The 26059-nt window shown below is 59.7% G+C and overlaps 1 protein-coding gene across 3 annotated transcripts in view; it reads right to left on the bottom strand.

The window, feature by feature from the left end:
• DGKZ (diacylglycerol kinase zeta) overlaps positions 1-25659 on the bottom strand; it is a 45276-nt gene extending 19617 nt beyond the window's left edge. For 2 of the 3 annotated variants that reach the window (XM_075030770.1, XM_075030771.1), the window contains exons 1-5: positions 4975-5781; positions 4047-4155; positions 3235-3330; positions 2384-2461; positions 1984-2040 (exon numbers count right to left, since the gene is read on the bottom strand). In XM_075030770.1, coding sequence (XP_074886871.1) covers positions 1984-2040; positions 2384-2461; positions 3235-3330; positions 4047-4155; positions 4975-5765 — 1131 coding nt within the window. In that variant the 5' untranslated portion in view covers positions 5766-5781. Of the gene's footprint in view, positions 1-1983; positions 2041-2383; positions 2462-3234; positions 3331-4046; positions 4156-4974; positions 5782-25413 lie in introns of those variants that run through there. The other variant, XM_075030772.1, reaches the window with a different exon arrangement.
• Between the last annotated feature and the right edge of the window lie 400 nt (positions 25660-26059).

Below are 26059 nucleotides of genomic sequence, written 5' to 3'. Positions count from 1 at the left end.
GCCAAATTAAGGTGCTCAGAGAAGGAATTAAAACCAGAAAAAAACAGGAAGGAGGGGAGGGAAACTGAAGAATGAGAATCACACAAAGCAAAACCAACAGCAAGTGGGCAAGGAGCAGCGTGGAGCGCTACTTTGGCCATAAATCACATCTCCATCCTCTAACGTCTCTGCCGAGACGCCCCCAGTGCCAGGTGAAAAACGTGCTGGTGGCAGGTGTGAAAATCCCCAGGGAGACAAAGTTTGTGCCCACAGCAAGAAGATGAGATGGAAGTGCTCGCAGCTAAGCGGTGAACTGCCTAGCTCCACGTTCCTCGAGGAGAGCAGCAGCCCCAAAGCCCCCCAACACCCACTTCACCCTGCTCTTCAAGTCCTGCTAGCCTGCCTCAGCCCCTGCCCACGGGGAAGGGAGCAAGGCTGCTTGCAGGCACCTTCTCCCTGCCTGCAGGCTCACGGTGGGTGAGGGCTGGGACTTGCAGGAGCGATTGTGAGAGGGTCAGAAGTTTTGTAATGAAGTACTGCATTTCCTAAATCCCACCCTCCTCTTCCAGCCCTGGATTGGGAGCGGCATTGCAAGGAGGGCAGCAAAGAGAGAAGAGGGAGTGCAAGTTCACAGCCCAGCATGGTAAGGCCCAAGACCCTGCTCTTGACAGCTTTTGGGATCATGATGATGATGACAGAGGCAGAAACCAGCAGGAGATCTGGGTCAGCTCCAGTATCACCTGCTCTGACTGCAGCATACGGGAGAGGACGTCCTGTTGGCTTTAGCAGACACTAATCCAGTAAGAGCACAAGTGGGGCTATGCCCTGATCTCAGCTCTGGGTCCCAGCAGGCACATCTAAGGAAAGGGCTGTCCCTGAAGGGGATCCCTGGCAGCACAAAGGCCAGAAGAGCACCTTTCTAGGGAAACAGGAGGGAAGAGCCCTTCAAGGAACTGAGGAGTATTAGAAAGGCAGGATGGAGAAGCAGGGTTTGTGAGAAAAAGGAGGAACACCAGGAAAGGGGAGGGAAAGAAAATTTGTAGAGGTTGGAGAGGAGGAAAATAGAGACAGAAGACTGACCAGAGGCAGAGAGTTGTCAGCAGAGCCCAAAAAGCAAGTGAAGGACAAGTAAGGGAGCTGGGCTAAGAGTGATACGGGAAGGAGGCATGGCAGGAGAAGCAAAGGAAGAAAGAAAGGTTTAAAGTGATGCTGAAAGCTTCACCTTACCAGGTCACACTGACATTTCTGAGCAGGCAGCCCTGTGTTTGAGTACCTTTCCCCTACTGCGTCTGCTGTGCCAGCACAAACAGGGTGTGGGGGCAGCAGCTGTGTTACCAAAATGGCCCATGACTGAGTCATCCACACCCACTCCAGAGTACGGCACGGGCTACACAGACTCCACAGGCTGGAGGGTGAAGCATGAAGGCTGACGGGTGCTTCCACCAGCACAGCTCAGCAGACAGGTGCCAGGCCACTGCTTACACCCAGTACATTAAAACATGGGCTAGAGGGGTCCAACAGCACCAGTGCGGGCATCTTCTACTGCTACCTGGAGTACCTGTGGCACCCAGGTCAGGACTGAGTGATAAAGCCAGAAGTGAGCCCGTACCGCTTCCTTCCAAACTGTAGGAGACTTGGGGACCTGCTGTTTGCCACAGCCTCCTCTATGTGCTTGGGGACGAGCACAAGGGGAAAAAAAACCTCTTCCAGAAAACACTGTTCACATGTTCCCCCCATACGGATGCAGGAGCTTTAGAACATGCAAACCACCAGATGCTCTGCATTTGCTGCCTGTGAGCTCCTCGCTCCTCACTCCTCACACCCAGCCTGTGCTGCTGCCTTGCAAAGAAACATCCCTTTTACTGTGCCACCCCCTCGGAGCCAGGAGGCAGCACGATTCCTGCACTCTGATGAGCAACGCGCTGGCAGCATCTGACATCTTTGCCACCAAACTGGAAAGGGGGGGGGAGCAGATGTGGGCAGTATCTGGGGCACATCTCTCACCTCTCGTACGTTCCGGGATCCTGACTCCCTGAAGGAAGGTTTGCAGCGGAAATTTATCTGTAGATTGAACACACATGAGAAGAATCAGTAAAACCATCATACCCAAAGGAAACCTACCGGAGCTTACTTTACTACAGTAGGCCTAGAGCCTCTGGAGATGTTCAGTGCTTGCTGCAAAACCCCTCACGTATCTCTGTTACTGAAGAAAATGAGGCCTGGGGTCCCAATCATGCCACTAGAGGCTCCTTTTGGTATTGTCTCCTCAGAAGACCCCTCTTTGCAATGACACATTGCAGTTCCCCAATCTTCTTGTGTTTCACTACCCAAGAGGAAGGGCTGCCCAGGAAAAGGCTGTTACAGCTCTGCAAGCCGCAGAGAGGGCTCAACAGGCTCTACTCACTTTCTCCAGCTGTTCGATGCAGGGTGTATGCACTACGATCTTGCAGGCTGCACACTTACGCCTGGAGAGAGGTTTTTGCTGGAGGATGAGAAAAGGGGAGGAAAAACATGCACGTGAATAGCAGCGTTCAGAGGCTGGCAAGCTCAGCCTCCCATCACGCCCCTTTCATATATATCAGGGTGCAGCAAAGTTAGAACCAAGACTCCTTGCAGGTGAAGGGATCTAAGCAAGTGCGTAGAGCAGATGCTTTCAAGTCTGGGACAGAGCAGGGAGGTGCTCTCCCGCTGTCCTGTCCAGCAGTCCTTGGCCTCTCCTGACACTGCCTGGGAGCACCATGGAAGCTGGTCTGGGAGGCACCTGCAGGGCTCCCACCGTAAGCCCCTTGGGCAGGCACAGGATGGCATCAGTGCTCCGTGTCCTGCACCACAAGCAGGACTGAGCCCGCAAGCTGGGAGGGAGGACTGCAGCAACCCCGTAACATTAGTGCTGCCCGCAGGGGCAGGAGGCGGCAGGCCTGGGTCTCCAGCGCTCGCTTTTCTCCTCTATTGAAAGGTCTTGGATCCAGATTGTCCCTCTAAGGGTGTGGGAGCCCAACAGCCTCTCCCTGGAATATCATCATACCACCTCCGGGCAAGCGGCAGCTCTGTGTGAGGTTTCCACCGCAAACCGAGCACCAGCGCTGGCAGAAACTGGGGACGCAGCCCTCCAGCATTCAGAGATAGGAGGGACACGCTCCCCACCTTGGCAGCCCCCCAGGCCCCCGCGTGTCCCCCAGCAGCAGCAGCGTGACCGTCACGGTCTCCCGGACCTGCAGCCCTTGCCGGGGAGGCGGGTGACCCCAGGTGACTCACCAGCAGCTTTGCCATACAGTTCTGCTCCCCAACATAGCAGAAGTCCCCAGAGACATTGGTCTCAAACCAGATGTGCTCCCCATAGACCGCAGTCTCCTGAAAGGCACAAGACAACACGTTTCTCTGAGAGCACCCCCAGATGGGCATCCAAGCCCCTAAAATGCTTTGTGCGAGGGACAAGATACTGGACAATGGTGGGGGGGTGAGAGGTTGAAGCTAGGTGTAGGCCAGGAGACAAGATGCACAGAACAACCAGGGCCAACATCTGGACGGAGGAAACTTCATGAAGCTGCTGCCGTGGCCCACCTGTTGGAAATGAGAGAGCCCCAGGAAACCACCTCCAAAACCTACAGCCCAGTTGCGGCGTCCTGCGCAGGGAAGCTGCTCCCATCACCCCCTGAGAGGAGGCATCGGGGCAAATTCAGTGCAGGGGACTCTCCTGAAACAGCTTCTGTTCTACGCCCTCAGGGCGCAGCTTAATACCTGCCAGGCTTTGCCTGCGAAGGAGCAGGGGCACGCTCCTGCTGCTTGGCCCCAGCCACCAGAAGACCTCGGCTGCCAGGAGCAGAAGAGCTGGCAGTGGAATAGCTATGCCATCCTCCCAGGAACCACCTGTGCCTGCACAGCCTCTCCTTGCAGCATCGAGGGGTGCTGCCAGCAGCACAGACGCTGGCACCAGCTGGTAGCAACGGCGATGCCATAAATGTGTCAAAGCCGAAGTCACCTGGGAAGCCTCAGCCTGGGAAGAGCCTGCTGCTTCTTGGCCGAGAGCCGATTCCACGCAACGCCCAGCAAAGCGTGCTACAACTTACGCTCCAGTCCACAGTGCTGCGTATCTGTCGCTCGGAGTCGCTCCTCAGGGCTAGCGCAGGGTTTGGCTGGGCTACCATGTGCTGGAGGCTGGACTTGGCAATAGCTTTCCTGGAAGACACAAGAGGGCTGGCTATTAGATCAGGGGAGGAGGAATATGTGCAAAGCACAACCTGCTTCTAGGATGGATGGTGAGGCTGGAGCAGAAAAGCATTCCCAGGACCAAGTGGCTGGAAACGAGGTGAATCTCCAGCACCGCTGGCCGAGGAGGCCACTCCTGTGAGGCAGCCCCATGGGACGAAGAGGTGCCGGGCACTGAGCTGACGGCTCAGCTAAAGACACCCTGCACCCAGCAAAAGGCACAGCCTGCTGGGTCAAAGACCTCGGGGATGACAGGTCCATTGCAAAACAGCCAGGGACGCTCCACCGAGCTGTGGTGGTGGGGCTGCCTTTGCAGGGACAACCCAGAGCCCTTGCCCCACAGACTCCCCACAGCTTTCCCATACCAAGGCACCTCAGAACCCGGGGTGTTTTCGGGGACCAGCACAACAGGTTGGAAAAAAAGCAGGTGTTTGTTTGGGGCTAGTGTGCTTCTCCCAGATGTGCTAGGGTGGACGAAAGGAGCAGCAGAACCAGCCAGCTGGATAAAGCGTGCATCTCCAGCCCACAACCAGACCTGCCGCCTCCCTCCAAGCCCCAGGCTGGCAGGAGGGGATGCCCGCAAGCCCCAGGGGCCGCACTGAGAGCATCAGAGGCCATGCCGGCCCGAGCGGGAGACGCTCAAGAGACACGAGCAGCGCTGCGAGACACCGACGGCAGCCACGGCCGACGGCGCCGAGCCCCTTCCCTCCTTCCCTGCCGAGCCTGGGTCTGCACCCAGCCTCCCCTCCCTGAGGCATCACCCGCTTGCACGCAGCCGTGCATACATACAGCAGCCGGGGGCTCCAGCCATCCGGGGCGGCGCGGCGGGCAGGCTCCGGTCCCAAGCACTCGGGGAGGGTGGCAGAGGGGCAGCCGGCTCCGGCCGCCCCTGCGCAGTGCTGGGCCAGTAGCCGCAGGTGGCTGGAGGAGAGCAGCCCGGGCCGGAGCGCGTCGCTGGAGCGGCGTCGCTGGCTGAGGCGACGGTAGCGACCTGGCAAGCCGTAGGTGGCCCGGCCGTACATGAACTCGGTGGGCAGGCGGTGGGAGGAGGCGCGCCGCAGGCAGCGGGGACCCCGCGACAGCAGCCCAGCCTGGAGCGGCTGCAGCCGGGGTAGCATGGCCAGCCACCTCTCCTCAGCCCACCGCTCCCGCCGGCCCCGCTTGACTCCCGCCGCCGCGCCGACGCCGCCGTCCTCCGGAGACTCGGATCCGGAGCTGTCGGCGCGGGGCGCCCCGTCCCCCTCCTCTCCGGTGGGGATGAGGCTGGCCAGGAGGATGGAGGGACCCACCAGCTGGGCGTCGATGGCTCGCGCCCGGCCCCCGCGTTTCGTCTGCACGGCGAACCTGGGGCTGAGGCAGGGTGGCGTGGTGCTGGAACGGCGACGGGGGCCGGGGCGCTGGGGCTGACCCAGGCAGGAGAAGGCCGGCAGCGGAGAGCCGGAGCCGCGCCGGCGTTGGGCCAGCAAGGCGGAGGGCAGCCCTGCCTGGGAGCGTCGCCTCGCCTTGCCCGTGGGCACGGCCACCGCGCTGGCGCGCCGCGGCCCCTTCCTCCCAAAGTGCCGCCTAAAAAAGGTTTCCATCGCACCCGGGTGGTGGCTGTTAACACAGAGACCGGGAGTTAAATAGGGTCCCCCGTGAGTCCCCCGGGCTGGGCTGTGAAGGGTCAGGGCAGGGGGATGGCGGGGGACAGAGGGTAGGAGCAGGGACGGGGGGGGACGTGGCGATGCCACCCGGGGCGCACGGCAGGGCTGGGACCCACTTGCTAGGTAGACGCAGCGCTGGGGCTCCCGCTGCCCACAGCTCCCCAGTTCCCTGAGTTTCGTGGCTCAGCCCAGGGTGCTGCGATGGCAGGGCAGGCGTCACCGCCTGGCCAGGACCCCCTGCACCCCCTGCTCACCGCTGTGGGATCGGCAGAGCCCCTGCATCCCGAGGTGCCGATCAGCCCTGGTGATTACCCCCACCGCTCTCCTGGTGCCGGTCCGCCTGGTTTCCCCATGGGAACCACTCTAGCTAAGCGCCAGCCCCGCCAATTTGCAGCAAATTGAAACTAAGCTGTTGCAAATCCTAAAGAAGAAAACCAACCGGGCAAGTAAGAGCAGGGCAGGGAGATTTGGTAGAAGCTGGCTGGGAGAGCTGGAGGCTAGGAGAGCCGAAATAGTGCAGAGGAGAGCTAGGAAAATCATGCCCTCTGTCCTGCGCAAAACTTCCCTCTCCTGGTGGAAAGAGCTTTACCGGGGCTCTCAAGCTTTCCCTGCCCAGCCCTCAAAGCTTGACAGGCTGCCTGGACACTGCAGCAGCCTGTGGAAAGCCCCAGGCCCCAGGTGGAAGGTGCTGCTGCAGTTTTAGCACTGGTGGCACGGCATGCAAAGGCTGGAGTGGAAGGGGCTGAATCTGTCTAGCTCCAGCGCTCCTCTCCTCCAGAGCTAGTGCTTCGCTTCCCACCCTCCAGTCACTGCCTCTCCTCAGCTGCTACATACAGAGGATTTATTTGAGGGCAACTGAAAAAAACCACCAAGACCCACAGTTTGGTAGAAGCAAACTTCTGGCTCTTCAATTGCTCCCAAGGCAGGGGACTCTGGATCATGGCAGCCTGCAGGCACACACAAGCCACTACCATCACTCTCAACAATTTCCACACTGTAGAAGGCAGCTCCTCTACCCATCATGAGGGTACGGGCATGCCGCTCACCACTGCACTAAGACCGGCATCTGCTCCACTTGTTTCTACTTTCCTCCCTTCTCATGCTCTTTTATGCACTCGCTTGCAGGTCAGCAATACCAGAGGACCTTCAGGAGAACACCCTGGCTCAAACCTCCACTGCCCCAAGGTCCACACAAACAGGCAAATTTGTCATAAGCTTCCCTTTTTGTTTGGGAAACGCAGGTAAGATGGGACATACGTGTTATTTTCTGGACCACAAACTGGAGCTTTTGCTTAGTGCTTGTAGCACAAGCAACCCATTGGGCTGTACCTCTATTTCTTTTAGATGAGTACAAAGCTGAGTTTGTATCTTTGGAGAAGGTTGGGTCTCCTCCAGCCTGGTAGGCAAAGGAGGGAGCTCTTTAGTTTCTACGGTCTCACTGCCATGCCTGTATTCAGTAACGTAGCACAAGGAGGGAAGGAAGGACAGCAATGCCCTCCAGCGAGCAGCATCAGGGCAGCTAAAGCCTGGCTGAACTGAAAGCAAAACAAAGTGTCACCTCCTTGGAGGGATGTCTCAAGTCCCACCACAGCAAGCAATGCAGGTACTTGGTCGCCAGCAGGTTAACTATCACACCACCGAGGCCCATGCAGCTTTGCAGAGGGCAAAAGCACATTTTGCTGATCACCCTGCTTCCAGCCTGTCCACGACACTGCAGTGCTCCATTCCTGTCCCTACTCCCCATCGTCGAAAGGACGATGCGCAGCAAATTGCATCATCACCAATAGGTGTTAAAAATTGTCTGAATAAAACGTGTTAAAAAACCCAAGAGAGAACACCGCCTGGGTGTGGCACGCTGCAGCAGACCCTTTTTGGCCAGCTTTAGCTGCTGGGGCAGACGTACTGTCCAACTACATCCCAAACGAGCTTAACAGATGCTCCCTCCTGCCCCAGATACTCCACTAGCACAAAGCTGCTGTACCGCTCGCTGAGCTGCTGCTATGGGCAGGAAGATCTCTCAACACGGCTTCCTTCCTTTTTGCACCACGGTCTCATGAGGAAATCTGCTAGAATAACCTTGGCTTGACATTTATGTTTGGGTACTAGCTGATTATGGCCCTTTTTATCTTCAGGGCTGTCTGCAAGTGGCACACGGACTCACGCTCCAGCTACCAGTGGTGAAGGTTATTACCAGGCAACCATCTGCCAGCCCACAACAGCAGCACGTGGCAGCGCAGATATGATGGGTGAAGATATCCCCATCTCTCGCAACTTAGTTCCAGTCTGAGCTCCAAACGGTGTATCGCAGGTGCTGAAAGCTACCGCCGGCGGAGCAGACGGACAGACTGCCGGGGGTGCCCAGGGTTGATGTGCATCAGCAGAGCTGGCAGGGAACCACGCACCAGGCAGAGAAGTCTGAGAGGAGCTAAGCCCTGGAAGCCCCTGGCCTAACACCAGCACATCTCTGGGATCTCCACTGTTTGTCGCTAAGACAGAGAAAAGCCGGCACCTGCGGCTGCTCTGCAGACTGCATCACTCGGCACAGTTAGGGAAGGAGGCTGGATGGAGGCAGCCTGGCATTTGCAGGGTGGGAGGGAAAGGAAGTACTGCTGCACGCACTAGGATATCAACTCACGAGCAGCTATGCACTATCATTTCAATCTCCTTCCGTGAACAAAGGAGGAGACAGCAGCTCTGGTCTGGCTCACAATCTGCAATCAGAGCTCTTGGGAAGTGGGTTTTTTTTACTAACCAGACCCCTCAGAGCTCCTCAGCCTCCTATGCTCCCCGCCTGGCTTTGGTGGGCAGAGATGCTCTTGAAGCAGGAACGTGTCCCAGAGCGTAGGCAGCCAGCAGTGCGGTCCTCGAGGGCTGGGGGAAGAGGGGGCACTCGAAGCAAGCCGCAACCTCTTACTCTGAGGACAGAGCTAACCTTGGTGGCAGGATCGAAATGCCCTTGGAAAGTCAAGCAGGGATCGAAGAGGAAAAACTTGCTTCTTGTAACTTCAGTGGACACAGAGCTTGTGGATCAGCTGATATGGGGATCCTGCTCTCTGGACAGCCAGCAGCCATCCCTCCTGCAGCGGTGGTGGCTCCAAAACCAGACAGGCTGAATCCTAGGGCTAAACACACAGTGTCCCTCAAGGCATAGGCTCTGCCCAGGTCAGGAGGAGCTTCTTGATACTCAGCTCCATTATTCTGCTTTGCTTCACTAGCCTCAAGCAAACTCCCACGTACCATAGTGAACAGGCCCTCTGTGCCCTTAGACATGTAGCAGGATGCTGTGCCATATGCCTGCTCGGCCCTTCCTCTACGTTATTATTCCTTCTGTCCCTCCAGCAGCCTGGTCTCTTCCTGCCAGCACTCAGAAGCAAGAGAGATCCCAGGTTACCTTCCTACAGTGCCAAATCTGGCACCCCTCTCCTGGCACCAAGGGTGGCAATAGGACCCTACTGCAGGGTAGTGCCAGCAGCACAATGCACAAGCCCTGAGCCCTAGAGAAGTCCAGACTTGAAAAACACAATCAGCTCCTCCCAACCTTTCAGCAAACCTCCAGCTAGTTGTCTGGAAAGCATTTTTTCCAACCACGGGGCTACAGCAAGGGAAACGAGTCGGAGAGTTTTGCCCTGCTCCGTGACGAGCGCCCGTCCTGATGGTGGCTGGCTGCGTCCCTGCATCCCAGCTTGCTCCGGGTGCTGGGGAGCTGCTGCGGCACCGGAGCTGGCAGCACGCAAGCAGGAGCCCGTTTCAGTTTACAAGCTGTCTTCCCCTGGCGAGGACGCTTGACTTGTACAGCTCAACCACAGGGAAAGTGTAAGTGTTATTAATAGCCACCCCTGCGTGACACCAAGATCTCCTGGGCTTCTGCCTCTCTGTCTCCTCCCTGCCAGGACACTAGAGGGACCGAGGGACAAGAGCCTGGGAGCCCATCCAGGGAGCTGCTGCTCATCCCAGCCCCTCTAACATACCACCGCTTGCCTTCAGCCTCGATTTCCATCACAAGCTTGCACACACACCCCCCCCCCCCCCGGCTCCTTTCAATACTCTGATACTCAATATTCCCGTGTACGTTGCTGTCCCCACACCACCCCTGCTGAGATCCCGGCCCCGCTCTCCCATCCTGTTCCCAGGCATCAGTCACCGACCTCTCCTCTCCCATGGGCTCTCTGGCCAGCCCTCTTCGATATACCATGAAGAGCAACCTGCAGAGATGAGGTCTGCTGAGGAAGGTGCCCCTGCGCCAGACGGGGAAGGGAGCGCGCTGGTCAAGATGTGCTGCAGCCCTCAGGGCTTTGGCTGCAGCAAGGTGAGCAACAATCAGCAAGTTCCCAAATGGCGTGGTTTGTTTCTACCCAAAATTTCCATTCCAGCTGTAATCTCTCCTACATCACGTGAATAAAAGAGTCAGGGGCTCCCCTGTGCTGGGTCCAGCATGAGCAAGGAGATGTGGCTGCTCCCAGCACAGGCGTAGGGAGGCTCCATCCAAACCAAAGCATCACGAGGGGTGAGCTATGGGCTGCGCTCACCTTCTATTTTAGGATTCATTCATTTGACCTACTGCAACAAGTGCCACTGCTTACATGGGCCACAGCACCTTGCTCCCATGCTCCCGAGCTGCAAGAGCATGGCATTCCCAGGGAAAACCGTGGACAAAGACATCCTCAATTGTACTGTCACCCTCACACTGCAAAGGAGAAGATTACTGCTGCAAACTTAACGCTACCCCTCCAGGCTGCAGAAGGCAGTTTCTGGTCCTTGCAGGGCACTCAGAGGGGAACAGGTCCCCACCTATATCTCTCAGCGAGCCCCGGGGTTGATCCAGAGGACTTCAGACCTCCCTCCTAGTGAGAAAGCAAGGCAAAGGCTTAGAAACCAGCTGGTGGCCACAGGCATGCAGCTGCAGAGGACCTCCTCCCAGCTCTGAGGTCTCTGCACGTGCAGCCCCAGCGCCCTTCTCTGCAGGGAGCGGCGGAGAGGCCCCTGCCAGGGCTACTGGGCACGGACAGCGAGAGCAAGGCACCCCGGCAACCTCTAAGGGCTTTGCTAACTTGCTCAGAAGCCCGTCAGCGCTACTGGGCACTTTGGTTGACCAACCTGGAGGCCCCAGGACCGCGCTGCTTCATGAGGGATGGGCAGCTACGTCAGTTTGGCCTCTTTGTACCCATCTTGCACGCGGCCGAGCAAAAGCACAAACTCACAGCCTCCTGCTTCCACACATACACACCTCTGCTGCACAGCGTCGCAGCAGTGCCAGTGCTCTGGACCCGATGCAAATACCTTGACACACCCCGGACACAGAAGGGTAATGGGATACCCGCACAAGATGGCCAGATACCCGCACAAGATGGTCAGAAGCAAAACTCGCCCAAGGGCTTTTTTTCAGGGGACAGGAATTTCACGGCACACTCCAGCTGGCAGCAACAGCTCAACGTCACCACTTCAGCATCGCTTCTGACTGCTTGGTACCCTGGGCAGATCACCGTGCAGACCACACCAGGGATGAGACGCAGCCACTACCTTTAACCCCACACCATTTTCTGGGTATTCACACCTCCATCGTGAGCTGGGGACACCACACAGAGGAGATGCAGCAAGATGAGCAAGACAGGGGGACGGATGCAGTGCCAGGGACCAGCAGCTGCCTCGCAGGGGGGTTGCAGGCATGGCAAAGAAATGAAACACCGCAGTTTTGCAGCTCATCGTGGGAAGCTTCTCCAAGGGGCAAAACTGGGTGCAAGGAACTGCCGAAGGCCACACAGCAACCTGAGCAACGTCCTCACTGCCCGGCCCTGCCTCGATCAAGGCAAGCCGAAAGGGATCAGCCACCCTCCCTCCTGCCTGGCCCTTCACAAGAAAATGCTCTCAACTTCGGTTTGCTGGGAAGAGCAGGGGCTGGGAGCAGAAGAGACTTTTTTTACAGTTCCTAGCATAACCCCCACAATCATTCTGGTGGCAGCTCCATCCCGCCTCTCCCCAAATTCTGCATGACACCCTGGTGCCAACCTCCCCTTCACTGCCTTCTCAGGGCAAACCTGAGACGTGCTTTAAGGTACATCTGCCAGACTAGCTCAGACCGTCCACTTATGCTTCATAAAGTCAAGAGTTTGCCAGCCCTAAGGCTCAGAGTAATGTTCCCATTACAACAATGTGATTTCCTTCCCAAAATCCATGGAAGACAGTGTTTTGTCTTAATTTAAACCAAAGCCGTCTCCTTGGAGGCTCCTGGGCTGACTCTGGGCATTCATATCCCTTGACAACTTTCCACCATCATAACATTATGAAGTTTATTTGCCACTACAGTAAATAATCTGCCTCCTGGTTATCAAGAAACCCAACAACACTGATTTAAACAATCTGTCGCTGCGTTTGGCTGGGGAGCCAAACAGCAGGACTGACGGCCTCGAGCAGCGGGGATGAAACGCAGAGGGTGAGCCACCACCATCAGCGTGCCGGGGCTGAGGCAGAGCAGGGGTCGGGGGAGAGGCCGGCCATGCAGTTTCTATTTTGGTCCCATCAGCAGGACCATCGACGCAGGCTGGGAAGGACTTTGAGAGTTTCCTCTCTCTCTCATTTGCAGAGCGACATGCATGAAGCAAAGCGGCGGGGGGTTCGGCAGGGCGTCCCGGAATTTTGGGTGCCCAGCCCGTGGTTTCTTTAGCAGATTCCCACCTTCCTCCCCAGGGCTGGTCCCCTCCTTCAGTACACACAGCTCTGTGCCTCCGGTAGAGGAGGGACACGAGGGACGTGCTATTTAAAGGGATGCCGGTCCCACAGCCCAGCTGCCTGATCCCAACTCCCCGAGCAGCCCTGAAGTTCTCCTCCTGTGCGTGGGGAAGACATCCCAGCATGGTGCTGCCGTGGGCAGGGCAACATCCAGCATCTGCCCAGAGCAGCAGCCCCAGGGAGGAGGCGATAAACCCGATGTGAAGATAAAGCTGCAGCGTGGCAGATGCAGAGCACGGGCAGTGATTCCCAAGGCTCGGAAATCTTTGGACCTCCCAGAGCAAAGCAGAGAGAGCCTCAGGCGCTCAGCTATAGGCACAGAAAGATGGGAGCCGCATGCCTCCCTCCAGTCCACAGCAGACGTCAGGAAGGGCATCCCACTGCTCCCAGCAGAAGCAGGGTGCCTCACCGCCACCGGCACCAGGGGCGATGCCAGGAGCCCACAAGTCCGTCCTGCTTCCCTAAACTATCCCAGGGCAAAGCGGCCGGGGTCCGGGGGTCCCAGCGTGGCACAGGCTGCCTCCCCACGCCACTGTCCTCTGCCACCTGCAGGTTTCCTTCTGCCACCCCCATGCCACACAGGCTGGTGGGATGCAGCCAGTGCCGTAACAGGCAGCAGACTGGGTGGCTGGAAACGCACCTCTGGCAGGGAAAACCCCTGCCCTCCTTCCAAAGGGGAAACAACAGCCAAGTGCCACCGAATGCCACAGCAGCTGCGTTTCACAGAGCTCCCGCCTCAGCCCCGGGGACAGCTCGTAGCCCTACAGGCTCGCTCCAGCCTCCAGGAGCGAATGCAGCTCAGCAGGAGCAAGGCTGAGGGTCTCCGGGATGACTCCGGGGTCTGCTTCCCACCACCTTTTCCCCAGCGGGACAGGACCCGGTACCTGCTCAGACCATACCCACGAACTAAGGGCTGGTTCCCCCAGCCTCCTCCCATCCCCCACCCGGCACAAACAAAAGCAGCAAAACGTGGGGGGACGAAGAGGAAGACGAGGAAAAAGAGAAGGAGAGAGCGTGGGGAAAAGCCCCCGTGACCTGATCCGGAGCGGCGCGGGGGTCCCTGTAAGGTGGCGAGTGGGTGACGGTGGCCGCTCGGGAGCGGCGGCAGCGGCAGGCCAGCCCTCCCCAACCAAGTCCTAGTTTGGAGAGTGAAACGCTCAGCTTCTCCCTCCGCCTCCTCCCTTGCGCTGCAAACCCTGACGGCGCTCGTTAAAATAACCAACTGCACTTCCTCTCCGAGCAGCCCCGAGGCCGGCTCGTCCCCAGCCAGAGGGGCAGGCACTAAGAGGGGCCCCCCCCAAAAAAAAACCAAAAAGAGGGGTCCCCCTCCGGCACCCAACTGCCCTCCGAGTACCCGACTGCAGCTACGGGGATGCCACCGCTTCCCTCGGAGCGGCAAGAGGAGGATAAGGAGAGGAACCTGCCGAAGAGGCGATTCTCTCTTTGGGACCTCGATAAAGGGTTTGCCCGGCTGATGAGAGCCGAAGCACCCACCGCGGAGAGCCCGAGTTCATTTCACGCGCAGGAGGTAACTTGGTCCTGAGTTACGGACGGTGTCTGGTCCGGGCGGGCTCCACGGACGTCTCAGGAGCTTTTTACCTCCCCTTGCTGCTGCAAACCCCCCCCGTGGGACCTCTCGCAGCCGGGCTGGGGACTTCCCCGTCACACTTCGCCGCTATCCGGGTCCCCCAGTTGTCCCCAGGGACCCGCTCCTGGCCGAACTCCCTTTTGGGGCTACGAAACCCATCTTCGCTTCGGCTTTTGTAGAGAGGGGTGGGGGAAATCACACCGAAGGCCAGCTCTGCTCCGCGATGCCTGCAAGGCGTGAGTCACGAGCTGTTGTTATTTTGGTCATTCACCCGGCGATGGGAGCCGGTAGCCACGCGTGCGGCCGTAGCGAGTCACACGGGTGGCCACAGCTGGGACCTCGTTGTCCTTTCACACCCTGCCTCCTCCTGCCGGCCCCTTCCCCTTGCCTCCATGTCACGGCTAAAATTAGACGGGGAGCTCTTCTCCTCCGCGCGTAGGAGCGCTTGCGTGCGTTTGGACCCTGCCCAGCGCTCCTCGGGGCCTGGAGGGAGACTACAGCAAAACGATCACAACAAAACACGAGGGGAGGCTGCTGCCAGCGCGGCAAAGGCGGCCAGCTGCCGTCCCCGACGGGTATCGGAAAAGCGGTTCGCAGGAAACCATTAACCAGAGGGGAGCCAGGCCCGAAGGCTGAGCTACCGCCATCACCGCCGCCTCCGTCACGGCAGAAGGAGCGAGCGGCCTTTGCAAAGCGGTGGGAGCCGGAGGTGGGCGAGGACACGAGAACAAACCTCGCCGCTGCCAGGGATTGCGTTCAGCCCTTTCCTCGCAGCGTCAGAGGGGAAGGGGAGCTGGAGATGCCCAGGGCAGGCAGAAGGAGATGTTCGCCCCTGCTCAGCCCTCTCTTCCTTCAAACCTGGCAGCCGCTGAAGGATGGAGGGCTCTGCCCCTTTCCCTACACAGGGTACACATCCTTCAGACTTCCCTCCCCAGTGCCAGAAAAGGGCCAGCGGAGCAGGTCCCGGTGTCCTCGCAGCCCCAGTGCCAGCTGCGACCACAGGAGGAGGAGAGGCTGTGAAGGACCCCTAGGAACAGTCCCCAGTCCATCGCCGTTAAGACCCACTTACTGGCACCGGCAGGGTGTTTTATCAAAGAGGAAATTAAAATCGTGCTATAACTAGCCGCCCATTCAGAGGAAAGAAGCCTGATAAGAGATACGTGCGGTTCCTCCCCAGCCACGGGAGCTTCCCCCCAGCTGCCCCGTGACCACCCTGCTCTCCCTGTCCCCCACAGCCTCGGCACAGCAGAGACCCCCACTTGACACCTCCTGCTGCTCCTCACCGTTACCACAGTCCCACCTCCCTCCGGAGCCGGCAGGACCCGGATTTGCAAACACAAACAGCCCAGGGGGATGCCCAGGGTGGATTCTAGCTGGCCCCAAAATCCCTTCCAAGTCAAGCAGACCAGCGAGAGACCAGGCGACTGGTTCTCCAAGTCCCTTTCCCTGGAGACAGCGGGAAGCCGAAGAACCCTCTCCTCAAACGTTCCCGCCGCCGTTCTCCTCCTTCCCCCCCGTGACCTATTAAGCCCCCACCTCGCACGCAGGTGAACGGGCGACGAGAGAGACCTTCGGCTCCCCATGCCGCTGCCACAGGTTTCAGTCTGCTGCGTGTGTTCAAGCAGAAACCGCTGCTCCGAGCCGGGAGGCTCCCCAGCCCCACGCAGCCCCGAGCGAGGCTTTCCAAGCGAGGAAACCCTGCTCACACGCACCTGAAACCAGACCGCAAGCGGCAGCCCCTGCAGGTGTCTGCAAAGTGGGGGGGACACTGCTCAGCATCCCTGAGAAACCTGGTCCCTCTGTGATCTCCCCCCCCCTCACAAAGCCTGAGGCTAAGACGGGAAAGACACCTCCTATTTCTGTGTCTCAAGCCTTCATCACGACCTTGTGACTAAGCAAAGCACATGCCAACTTGCCACCCGAAAGGCATTTGTTGGTTTAACGGTGACCCTGTTACTGATATCAAGTCTAATCTTTGGTTTCACTTTTTCACCTCGTGACAGATATTTACCAAGTCTTTTTCTCCCCCACCTCTCATCAAAATTAAAGTCACTCCATTTTAACATTTAACATTTAGCAATGTTAAATCCGTCACTTCTTGGTTTTGCTAAATGTCAGCTTGTCCCTCTGCTACAAATGGGAGGGCAGGAGGAGAAGTTGATTTTTTTTTTTCTCCTCCACCCTTTTTGTTCTAAACGCCCTCAGCATATCTGCTCTTACATGCTTCCTTTTCTCCCCTCATCCTAACATCCCCATGTCTGCCAGCTTCTGCAACCTCATTAACGGGCTCTCTTCTCCTGCCATCCTTCAGAGAGGAGATCCCAGGGGAAGAGGTGCCACCGGCGCAGCGAGGAGACCGCTTTTCCCCTTCCCACCGGGGGCTAACACTTCACTGCAGACCTCAGGCAGGGCTGCCTCACTCTGCTCCCCCAGTTTCTCTGCTCCCACTCCCACAGGGTGACACCGGGTGCTTCAGAGACCACAGGAGCAGGGGGAGCAACCGAGCGGATTTGGGTGGGTGCCATCGCGTGGCTCCGAGCGCTACCGTGACAGGCGAGCCCGCGCGGCGGTGAGCTGGCTAACAGCTGCCTTGGCTGGAGGTTTGCTTCTGAGCATCAGCCAGCCGGCGGCAGCGGCTGACAAGTTTAAGCCAGTAAGCTCACCAGCCACTTCACCCACGGCGGGACAAAAAAAAAGCTCCACACGGATGCTTTGCAAAACCCTCCCTTGAACAAGAAAAGAAAGCAAAACCAGGAGCGAGGAGACAAGGCCAGCGACTCTGCAGACTCATGCCACAACACCCAGCTGAAGCAAACCCCAAGGAAAGGGCTGGAGCTGCACCGAAGAGCTCCGAAGAGCGACCGTGCCCTCTGGTGTTCAACCCACGGCACTTTGGGCTTCTCCAAACCCCACCTGCCTCCCCTCTGCGGACCACTAACCAGCCACGCTGCCTCTTACCCCCAACACCTCCAACCACAGGACTCCCACAGGCAGCACCGGGACATGAGACTTTTGTGTCTACAAGGTCAAGCAAGCTGGAGGCCGAGCGGGAACCTCGGAAAGGTCCAGGACGCCGTACAGATGGGGTGATACCCAGAGAAACCGTTTAGCAGAAGCCAGGAAGCAGCAGGCCTCAGTGGGTCTCTTCCACCTTGGCACTTCTGCATGGCACTCGCACGAGCGCAGCCAAATCCTGACCAGGCTGATGCACTGCTCCATGAAGCCCATGGCGTAGGGAGCCTGGGAACGGGGCCTGGGACTCGTCCCTATCTCCTTGCGAGCATTTGTGAGCCCCCAACACCATGGCTAACCTAGGTATTGGCTCCCACACGGCAACTACGTCCCAGCGATGGTGACTGCCTCCGAGACCCTGGTTTCCCACCGTGCCTGGCAGCCCCAGCCCTACTGAACTTCAGGCTGCTGCGGCCATTTGGCTAAACCATCCCGTCAGCATTGTCATCCGAGGTCTTCAAAGCGCTCAGCATGCACAGGGTCTAGGCATTACGGTCCTCATGCCCACAACGGCTAGGACATGGAGGAGGAAGACCTCGACTGACCTTCACCCCAAACACCAGCAAAACGGGAGGCTGCCATGTTAGCTGATGAAAGTCCGGCAGCGAGCTGCCCTCTAGAACAAGGTTAGTGAGACAGGCAGCAGGCAGGCAGCCTGGCTTTCGGCGGCCTTGGTTAGTGCAGACACAAGAGGGTGACGTGGGGTGAGACGTGGGTGGGAGGGAGGAGAGCTCTTGAGCAGAAACGTTGCGGCAGCTGTTGGGACTGCACAGCCTGTGCAAGCCAATAAAAATACCACATACTTATACACCGCCGGCCGGTGCTTTATCCTCCTGGATCCCCATCGGCCGGGCTGGCTGCCCTGGAGACAAGGGAAGACACCTTTGTGGGGCAGGTGGAGTCTAGGGACATAAAGAGAGTGGTCAGCAAGCCCTCCCCATAAACACACCTGGCAGCCCAGCACACGGCAGCGTCCTCCCCCTCCACAGCTTTGCTGCCACCGTGCCATCCCTCCACCCTGCACGTCCTCCCCACGGCCTCAGCGTTCGCAGACCCCAGGGCCCCAACGGCACCCGCGCCACTGCCCCTGCCGTCAGCCGTGGAGGTCAATGCAGGCAAGATGCTCACGGAGCCGGGGTCAGCAAGGCCATTGCTCCCTTCGGCGCCAGTCGGAGAACATCAAGCACCACACTCTAGCTTCTGGGATGCTAACCCAGCCCAGTCTGGAGTCACCTCCATCCCGACCCAACCGGCTGCAAGAGCCTAAGGGTGCCCAGACCCTGCACCTCCACGGGGTGCACGGCTCAGGGACCGGGGCCAGGTTGGCATAGAGAGGGAGCCTCGCTTCCCTCCCTCCTTCCCTGCGCCAGCCTGGCTCCTGGCAGCCTTCACCTCGACCGCTAGGTCCGGGCACGGATTTGAATTTCAAATAAATCACGAAGGCGCTCGCCAAGCCTCGCGTGGAGGAGCATTGTTTGGGCAGGACAGGGCAGCTTGCCTGCTCCCAACCCTCTGGCCCCCGTGTGCGGGCAGCAAGCCCTGGGAGCCCGGAGAGCCCTGACCCTCCGCTAGCCAGGGGCTGGGGAGCAAAGCCCTTGGTGACCCAGGGCAGAGGGGGAGCACCTTTCTCGGGACCCCTCCGACACCTTCCCCCACCACATCTGCTTCCTCTGCTGTTCAAACAACAAGAAAACGGTGGGTGGGTAACGCTGTTGTTCCAGCCCAGGTGGGGGGTCCTCGCCGGCAGCCTCTCCTGGAGCATCTCCTGGCCCTAGACCAACCCAGCCGGGAGCCGGGCTGGGGAGCGGGGTGCCTCCAACCACGCATCCCGGCAGCTCTCGCAGGACAGGAGCCCCCACTGCCTCTTAATCCCGCCATCCGCCAGCCTCCGACGGGTACCAAATCCCTGCAGAAAACATCTTCCTCCGCCACGTTTCAGCGGCGGCAGCTGCCGGCCGCCAGACTGCCCCACGCCACGTCCCCTTGAGTGGTGACCTCGGGCTTGGGTGGTAAGAGGCTTAGCGCTGGATCCGAGCAGCTCCCGGCTGGGGCGGCGAGGCAGGACGAGATACAGATAATCTGATTGAGAGGGAACTTTCCCATGGAGGGGCCAGCACGTGGCCAGCTGCATGGCCTCCCGCTCCCTCTCCGGGCTGGCGACGGGCCATGCCCGGAGGCCAGGAGCTCGGGGAGAAGCTCTGAGCCGACTTAGGTACTTCTGCCCCACGACTCTCCATCCTCATCCTGCCAGCAAGTGCTGCCCCAGAGAAGAGGTGGGACCCCCCCCCACCAGCCAGGGGGGAGCAGGCAGGAAGGAGTCCCCTCGCTTTCTGGCTCCAGATCCACACCTGGGCTGCCAACGGTAAGCGACGGACGGGCTGTTCCGGCACCCACGTTTCCTGTGGGAGCCGAGCTGCGCCAAAACAAGGGGAAAACCCTCTGCAACGAGCCTCTTTGTTAGCTGCCCTGACTTCCTGGGACAGCCAGCCCGTGGGGACACGTGACTTTCTGCAAAGCCACAGCGTGTTTCGGAGCCCAGGCTGCTCCCGCACCGCTGAGCTGCAGCTGGAGAGCAGGGGAAGGGAGATGGGGTGAGCGGAGCCAGGGAAGGGGCAAACACTGAGCTTTTCCCTGCTGGTCCTGGGTGGGATTTTCACGCCTCTCCGGCTGGGAGACCCTCCGTGAGGCTGGGACCAGGCTGCGGTGCACGAGCTGGCATCCTGCGGTAACGCCAGGGGAGCGGCAGCAGCCCGTGAAGCACGCTGAAGGCATCTCCACTGACTTGGGGCACGTGGAGGACGGGGTGGCAGCCAAAGGTGGGACTACCTCTGGCCAGACCTCTGTCTGCCCTGCACTTTGGGTAGCATCCCCCAATCCCCCAGTGACCGGTCCCCAGCTCCCACCAGTCCCTGCTGGCTGGGCAGGGCTCCTTTGAGATGGAGGATGCTTAGCTCATTTCTCCAGGCCCTGAACCGCTGGGAAAGGCTGACATTTTTGTGAGATGGGCAAAGCTCAGGCAGGCTGTTTCTAGGTGCGGGAGCAATGTCTGCAGGTAGAAACTGGAATTGGCAGCCTAACCCAGACCGCACAACCTGCCCGGCAGGCAGAGCTGAGGCAGGAGGCCCATTAACTCCTACTGTCTGGGACAGCAGAGACTGGGAAGAGGTCCTCGCACTTAGTCCCTGGTGCAATGAGGAGGAGTTTCCCCTGGGGCAGAGCTCTACGGTTAACTACAAAGTTAACACCCCCAGGCATCAACCCCTAAACCACAGGCAGGAGGAGAACAGCGCTGGGTCTAACACATGCGTCACACACAGACCAGAGGACTCTGTCCTCCCTGGGCACTCGCCTGGCCAGCACAGTCTCATTGCTTGCCTTGGCAGAGCTTCACCTTCCACCTGATGTCCTGATGGGGAGGAGAAGAAAGGTTCCCAGCTCCCAAAAAGAGCCTGCAGCTGCTGCCAGGCCTGCAAGTTGCAACAGAAACACGGGATATTACTTTTGTAATACTGGAGAGCTGGCCCGGCGAAAGCTCCGGGACTCGGGATGGCAGACAGAGGCACTTATTCCCTGGGAACCTGGTGCCAGCTCGAGAACCAGCAGGACAGGTTTCCCCTATTTCCATGCCTTGTCCGTGTCCCCAGGTAGGTCCTGCACCATAGTCCCTACCTCTCAAAGTCTCCGGCAGAAGCAATTCACCTCCTGCCAGTCCCCATCTCTTCCAAAAAGGATGGTTTATGGGCCCAAGGATCAAGGAGCCTCAGCCTGCAGCCCTAGCTTTGCTCCTGAGCTCAGCATCTCCAAGTCAGCACCTGTTTACAGGAGCGAGCGAGCGAGCGAATGCTGAAAGCTAACTCAAGAGCTGCAGCTCACGGAGCTTCACCTGGGAAAAAGAAACCAGAGCTCCACCGCGAGCAGAGCTGGAAGTTATATTTAGAGACTTTGCCAAGTCTCTGGGGAGACTGTTTGCTCCCCAGATACCACACCACGATGAGAGAAGGAAATCCTACACTGCATCCCCCACGGCCTGCCAGAGCTCAGGTTGCCTTCCACGACAGCATCCCCCCCATCCGAGGGAGCCGGCCTCACCCTACGAGCATCTGCTCTTAGCCCCCGAGAGGACCCACGCAATCACACAGCCCCCAAAACTCTCCCTGCTTGTGACATCCGTGGCTCTGCCTCTCCCCTCCCAACACCGTCTCCTTGCAAAGGGCCGTGCCCGTTCCCAGTGCCCCCCTACCCCCCTGCAGCCCTTCTCTCTTCCCATCGTTTTATGTTCAAAGGAAGGAAGAGGTCCCTTATCCTCCCTCCTCTCAGCTCCTTGAGCAGATTACAGGGTTTCCTGGAAGGGATGCTCCAACTCGTAAGCAGATTAAAGGTCCTGCCACCTTCTCCAGCGTGGGTGCATTGCGCTGTGGTAGCCCCTGCTCTGATCTCGGGAGGTCAGCGGAGCCACCAGTGGGTGACCGGGGTTGGAGAGAAGAGGCTGGTGGCAAGCAGGGACCACGCTAGGGAGGCCTCCAGCCTCCGGGAGCAGCCGGGCCTCCCGCATTCTGATCCCTCCCTGCCTCATCCCAACAGCCCCACCGGGAGCCTGCCAACAGGCACGGCTGATCAGCGTGCCCAGTGCTTTTCTTTTTTTTTTTTGACCCTGGCAAGATCAAAAGTCCCTGAGCTGCCCCACGGGAGGTCAGGACCTCCCGGAGCAGAGAGCACAGAGCAAACACGGCAGCGGGAACAGCTCTCCCGGCACATCCCACCTGCCCGGCAAACAAGCCCAGGTGTCTCCGCAGGGGACACACAGGGACTCCCACGGGTGTCACTTGCCGGGGCCCAGCTAATGGCACCCATCACCTGTGAGCTGGATGGGGAGCAGAGGGTGGAAGGTTTCAGAGCTAGAGGCGTGCAAAAGCTGCACGGGTGGAGGAGGAGGAGGAGGATTGCTCAACAACTAGCTGGCAGCAAGGTGCATTGTGAAAAAGCCTGTCCCGAGGTAAGCGCTGCTCTCAGCCTGCCAACATGCAAATCGCAAACTTCAGGCTCCTTCCCACCACCTGCCAGGGCGCCTGGGGCTTACCCCACCGCACACCCCCTCTTATCACACCCACGCTAGGAGAAAACGAACCCAAATGCCTGCGCCCTGGCTGGACCCGCTCACCGGCCAAGTGCCAGCAGGTTCGAAGGGACACGGCGGTACCCCCCGCGCAGCGGGGACAGGGACGGCCGGGCTGCTGTCCCAGCGGCACATCTCCCCCAGCTTTCACATGGGTGCGAGCGTCAAGCTGCAAAAAAAAAGATGGTGACAAGCAACATCCCAGAAAGACGTAGGCGGGTGCTCGGCTCAGTTTCTCGCGTGCCGTTTACCCACACGCCATGCCACCCACAGACCTTCCCCGGGGTGATGGCAGGCGGCCCCAGGCTCGCGTGCAGGCTCCAGCACCAGGCCTGCCAAAGGACCACAGCAGAAAATTTGGTCCCACGCTCTCTGCAGGGCAACCGCCCACCGGCTGCCCTGACAGCAGCTACACTCCCTGCTCACGCTGCTGCAGCAGACCCGACCACCACACGTACCTCTTCTGAAGGGGGATGTGTTAAAGACCCTAAAGCCCACAGGGAAGACCCATTTCCACATCCCACCTCTCCAGCATGGGGGAGAGCAAGAAAGGGGCTTTGTCCCCAGCACTCGCGCTCCCACCCAAAGTTCCCCCTGGAAAGGGTAAACTGTCCTGTTCACTCACAGCAAAAGAAATGGGGCACCTAGGAAGGAAATTTAATCCTAACCACCTATTATCTGATCAACCCCAATCTCTTTATCATCCCAATTAAAAGAATTACCCATCTGTGGCCCGGATGCACCTATTGTGCACTTGTCTCCGTCAGCTCTGGAGCCAATTACTCCACCCTCCTGTAAGGCAATTACAAGGTACAGAAATAAGCCCGCTTGCAAAACACAGGGGACTAATATACCACTAAAGGCCAGAGCTCGGGGGCTCACTCCTCTTTTGCTTTAAATTCCCTCGGGGCTCATCTGCCCTGGGTTGCCATTTTGTGGACCTGTCCCTCACCTGGCCGTGGCCGTGCTTCCCAGTGCCACTGGGTGCAGAGCCCAGCAGCGCATGCCCACCTCGGGGGACCTCTCTCCCCAAAGCCAGGGCTCTCCAGAGACTCACCGCTGCTAACGGGCAAGCTCCTGCCCATTGCCTAAGGTTCCTCTAGACTCGCTTCCCAGCCACATACGCTCTGGCTAAAGCCCAGAATCGAAAAGGGTGCAAATTTCTTCACTGATGGTTGTTGGAAAGCATTTGGAGGGTAGGGGCTGGCTGTACTTCTCGCCAAAAGAAAACGCAGCGAAGCCTTCCCCCGTAATTCCCTCAGAGGAAGTGGAACTTCACGTCGCCCTCGGCTCCAACGCTCAGGTGGGGAGGAATCTGGCAGCGTGCAGCCAGTTATTCTGCACAGCTTCCCACCGAGCCTACCTCCCACAGGTGCCTGTGGGAGCCCCTTCCTTCTTGGAGGCCCACGGCAAGCTCTCCTCGCTCCCCTGCAGCTCCAGGTGCTGCATTCATCACCCCGAGATGGAGGAAACCAGGTCCACCATCAGCGGAAGAAGAGCAAGAGAAGCATCCACGCACCAAACAACCCGACGGGCATTTCCAGCCGTCAGTGTGCCGGTCCCACTTTGCCTCTCCCCCACATGTCCACGCTGCAGAAGGTTGTTCACACGTGGAAGACATCCCCTCGGTGTAGGCTCTGATATACTTTGCAGGAACGGCAGCCCGAACCCCTGGGAGCCAGAGAGAGATGCCATGCAGTACTGGGGACAGGCCAGACGCTGCCAGGAGTTCCAGGCAGCCACTGCCACCAGCTCTGAAACCAGAGCAGAGGAGAACACCAGTCCGTGGTGGAGTGACCTTGCAAGCACTCTGCTCCCAGCTCCATCTTGGCAGTGGAGGTTGAAATTGGGGCCTCTCTCCCCCATCCAGCACCCGTGACACTACCTGGGAGCACTGCATCCTGCTTCGGGACCCCGTAAAGCAAAAATGCTGAGAAGGTGTAGCGAGTTCAGCACAGGGCCACCAAGACAGTTTGGAGCAGGAGTTATCAGATACAAGGAGAGGCTGAGATAACGGGGGTGGTTTGGCCTACAGAAGAGAAGGTTAAGGGGGAATATTATTACGGTCTTCAGCTACCTGATGGGAAGGTACAGAGAAGATTGAGCCAGACGTTATGCCTGGAGGCGCACAGTGACAACCTGAGAGACAACGGGCACAGGTGCAACAAGGGAAACTCTGAAGAGATATCGGGGAAAAAAAAAAAAAAGGCAAACCAGGAGCTGAAGCACGGGAGCAGGTGCCCAGGGAGGTGGTGGTGACACTCAAAACTCAACATCAGCAGCCTGATCAAATTCAGCCCTGCTTCGAGGCAGCAGGGTGGACCAGGTGATCTCCAGAGGTCCCTTCGGACCTCAGTTATTCAATGTTTTTACACACGTCCCGGTGGCGGGGGCACCCCTTTGCTTACGCGGGCCGAGAATCCCCCAAATCCCACGAGGCCAACAGCGAGGCTGTGAGGGGCACAAGGAGCCCGACTGACTCTGGGGACGAAGCGAGCGAAGTCGGGATCCCAGCAGCTGGGAAGCCGGGATCCCAGCAGCTGGGAAGCCGGGATCCCAGCAGCTGGGAAGCCGGGATCCCAGCAGCTGGGAAGCCGGGATCCCAGCAGCTGGGAAGCCGGGATCCCAGCAGCTGGGAAGCCGGGATCCCAGGAGGCAGCACAGGACGGGCCCAGCCACGGCCCCGGAGCTGCAGGACTGCCGATCTCCCAGCCGAAAACACGGGACGGGTGTGCGGGGATGGAGACGGGCGGTTCTGAGCGGGTGGAAACGAATCCTCCAGAGTTGAGGCTCCGAATTCCCCCGGGGAGGAGAGCGGGCGCAGCACGGGCGATGCTTCCCAACTTCCCACTGCCGGTGTCAAGAGCTCAAAAGCAGGGAAAACGCAAACTCATCCCGGCACCACGTCCCGCACCCCTCGCCGGCCGCGCTCAGCCGGTTGCCGACTTTATAACCGGGGTCACCCCCCCCCCCCCCTTTCTGCGGGGCCCGGTGCGGCGGGTCCGGGATGCGGCTGCCCGTCCGTTCAGGACGCTCCAGCCGCCCGCCCGCGGCCAGCCCTTGCCCCGGGGGACTGGCCTCCTCCGTCCCCACCGCCACGTACCGGGGCGGCGGGGAAAGCTCTCCCCGGTAGCCCGCCCGGTGCTCACCTGCGCCCGAAGAGCTTGAGGCCGGTGAAGCGCTTGTTGCTGTGCCGGCGGCCCAGCGGAGGCGGCGGCGGCGGCCCCCGCTCGGGCTCGGCGCCTCCCGTCGCCCCGGAGGAGGCGGCGGCGGCGGCAGCAGCGGCGGCGGTGGAAGAGGTGGAGGAGGAGGACGAGGAGGCGGACGACGAGCCGCCGGGCGGCGGGGGCCGCGCCGCCTCCATGGCCGGCCTCGGGGCTCCGCGCCGCCGCCGCCGCCGCTACCGGCCGCCCCGCGCCAGGGGAGGGGACTGAGCCGGGGGCGGGGGGGGGGGGCGGCGCGGCCGGCCGGGCCTCCCGCCCCGCCGGCACCGGCAGGAAGTGCGGCCGCGCACCGGCGGGGCCCCGCCGAGGCGAGCCGAGCCGCCAGCGCCCCCTGCCGCCGCCCCGGAGACTGGCGCGGGGAGCGGGGCTGGGGGGGGGCGCCCCGCGGCGGCGGCGGCGGGCCCGGAGCCCGGCGGTGCCGGCTCAGGAAATCGAGCGTCAGCCCCGCCGCTCGGGAAGGGGCTCGGCGGCAGAAGCGGAGCCTCCTCCTCGTCCTTCTCCTCCGCCTCCCATTGTTCAGCGCCGGACGGGGGAGGCGGGGGACGGGACACGGAGCCAACAGCCCTGCCGC

This window comes from Buteo buteo, chromosome 6 (assembly GCF_964188355.1).
Source record: "Buteo buteo chromosome 6, bButBut1.hap1.1, whole genome shotgun sequence".
NCBI classification, from domain to species: Eukaryota; Metazoa; Chordata; class Aves; order Accipitriformes; family Accipitridae; genus Buteo; species Buteo buteo.
The sequence above is the reverse complement of the archived record's forward strand: the minus strand, read 5'-3'. Positions and strand labels throughout refer to the sequence as shown.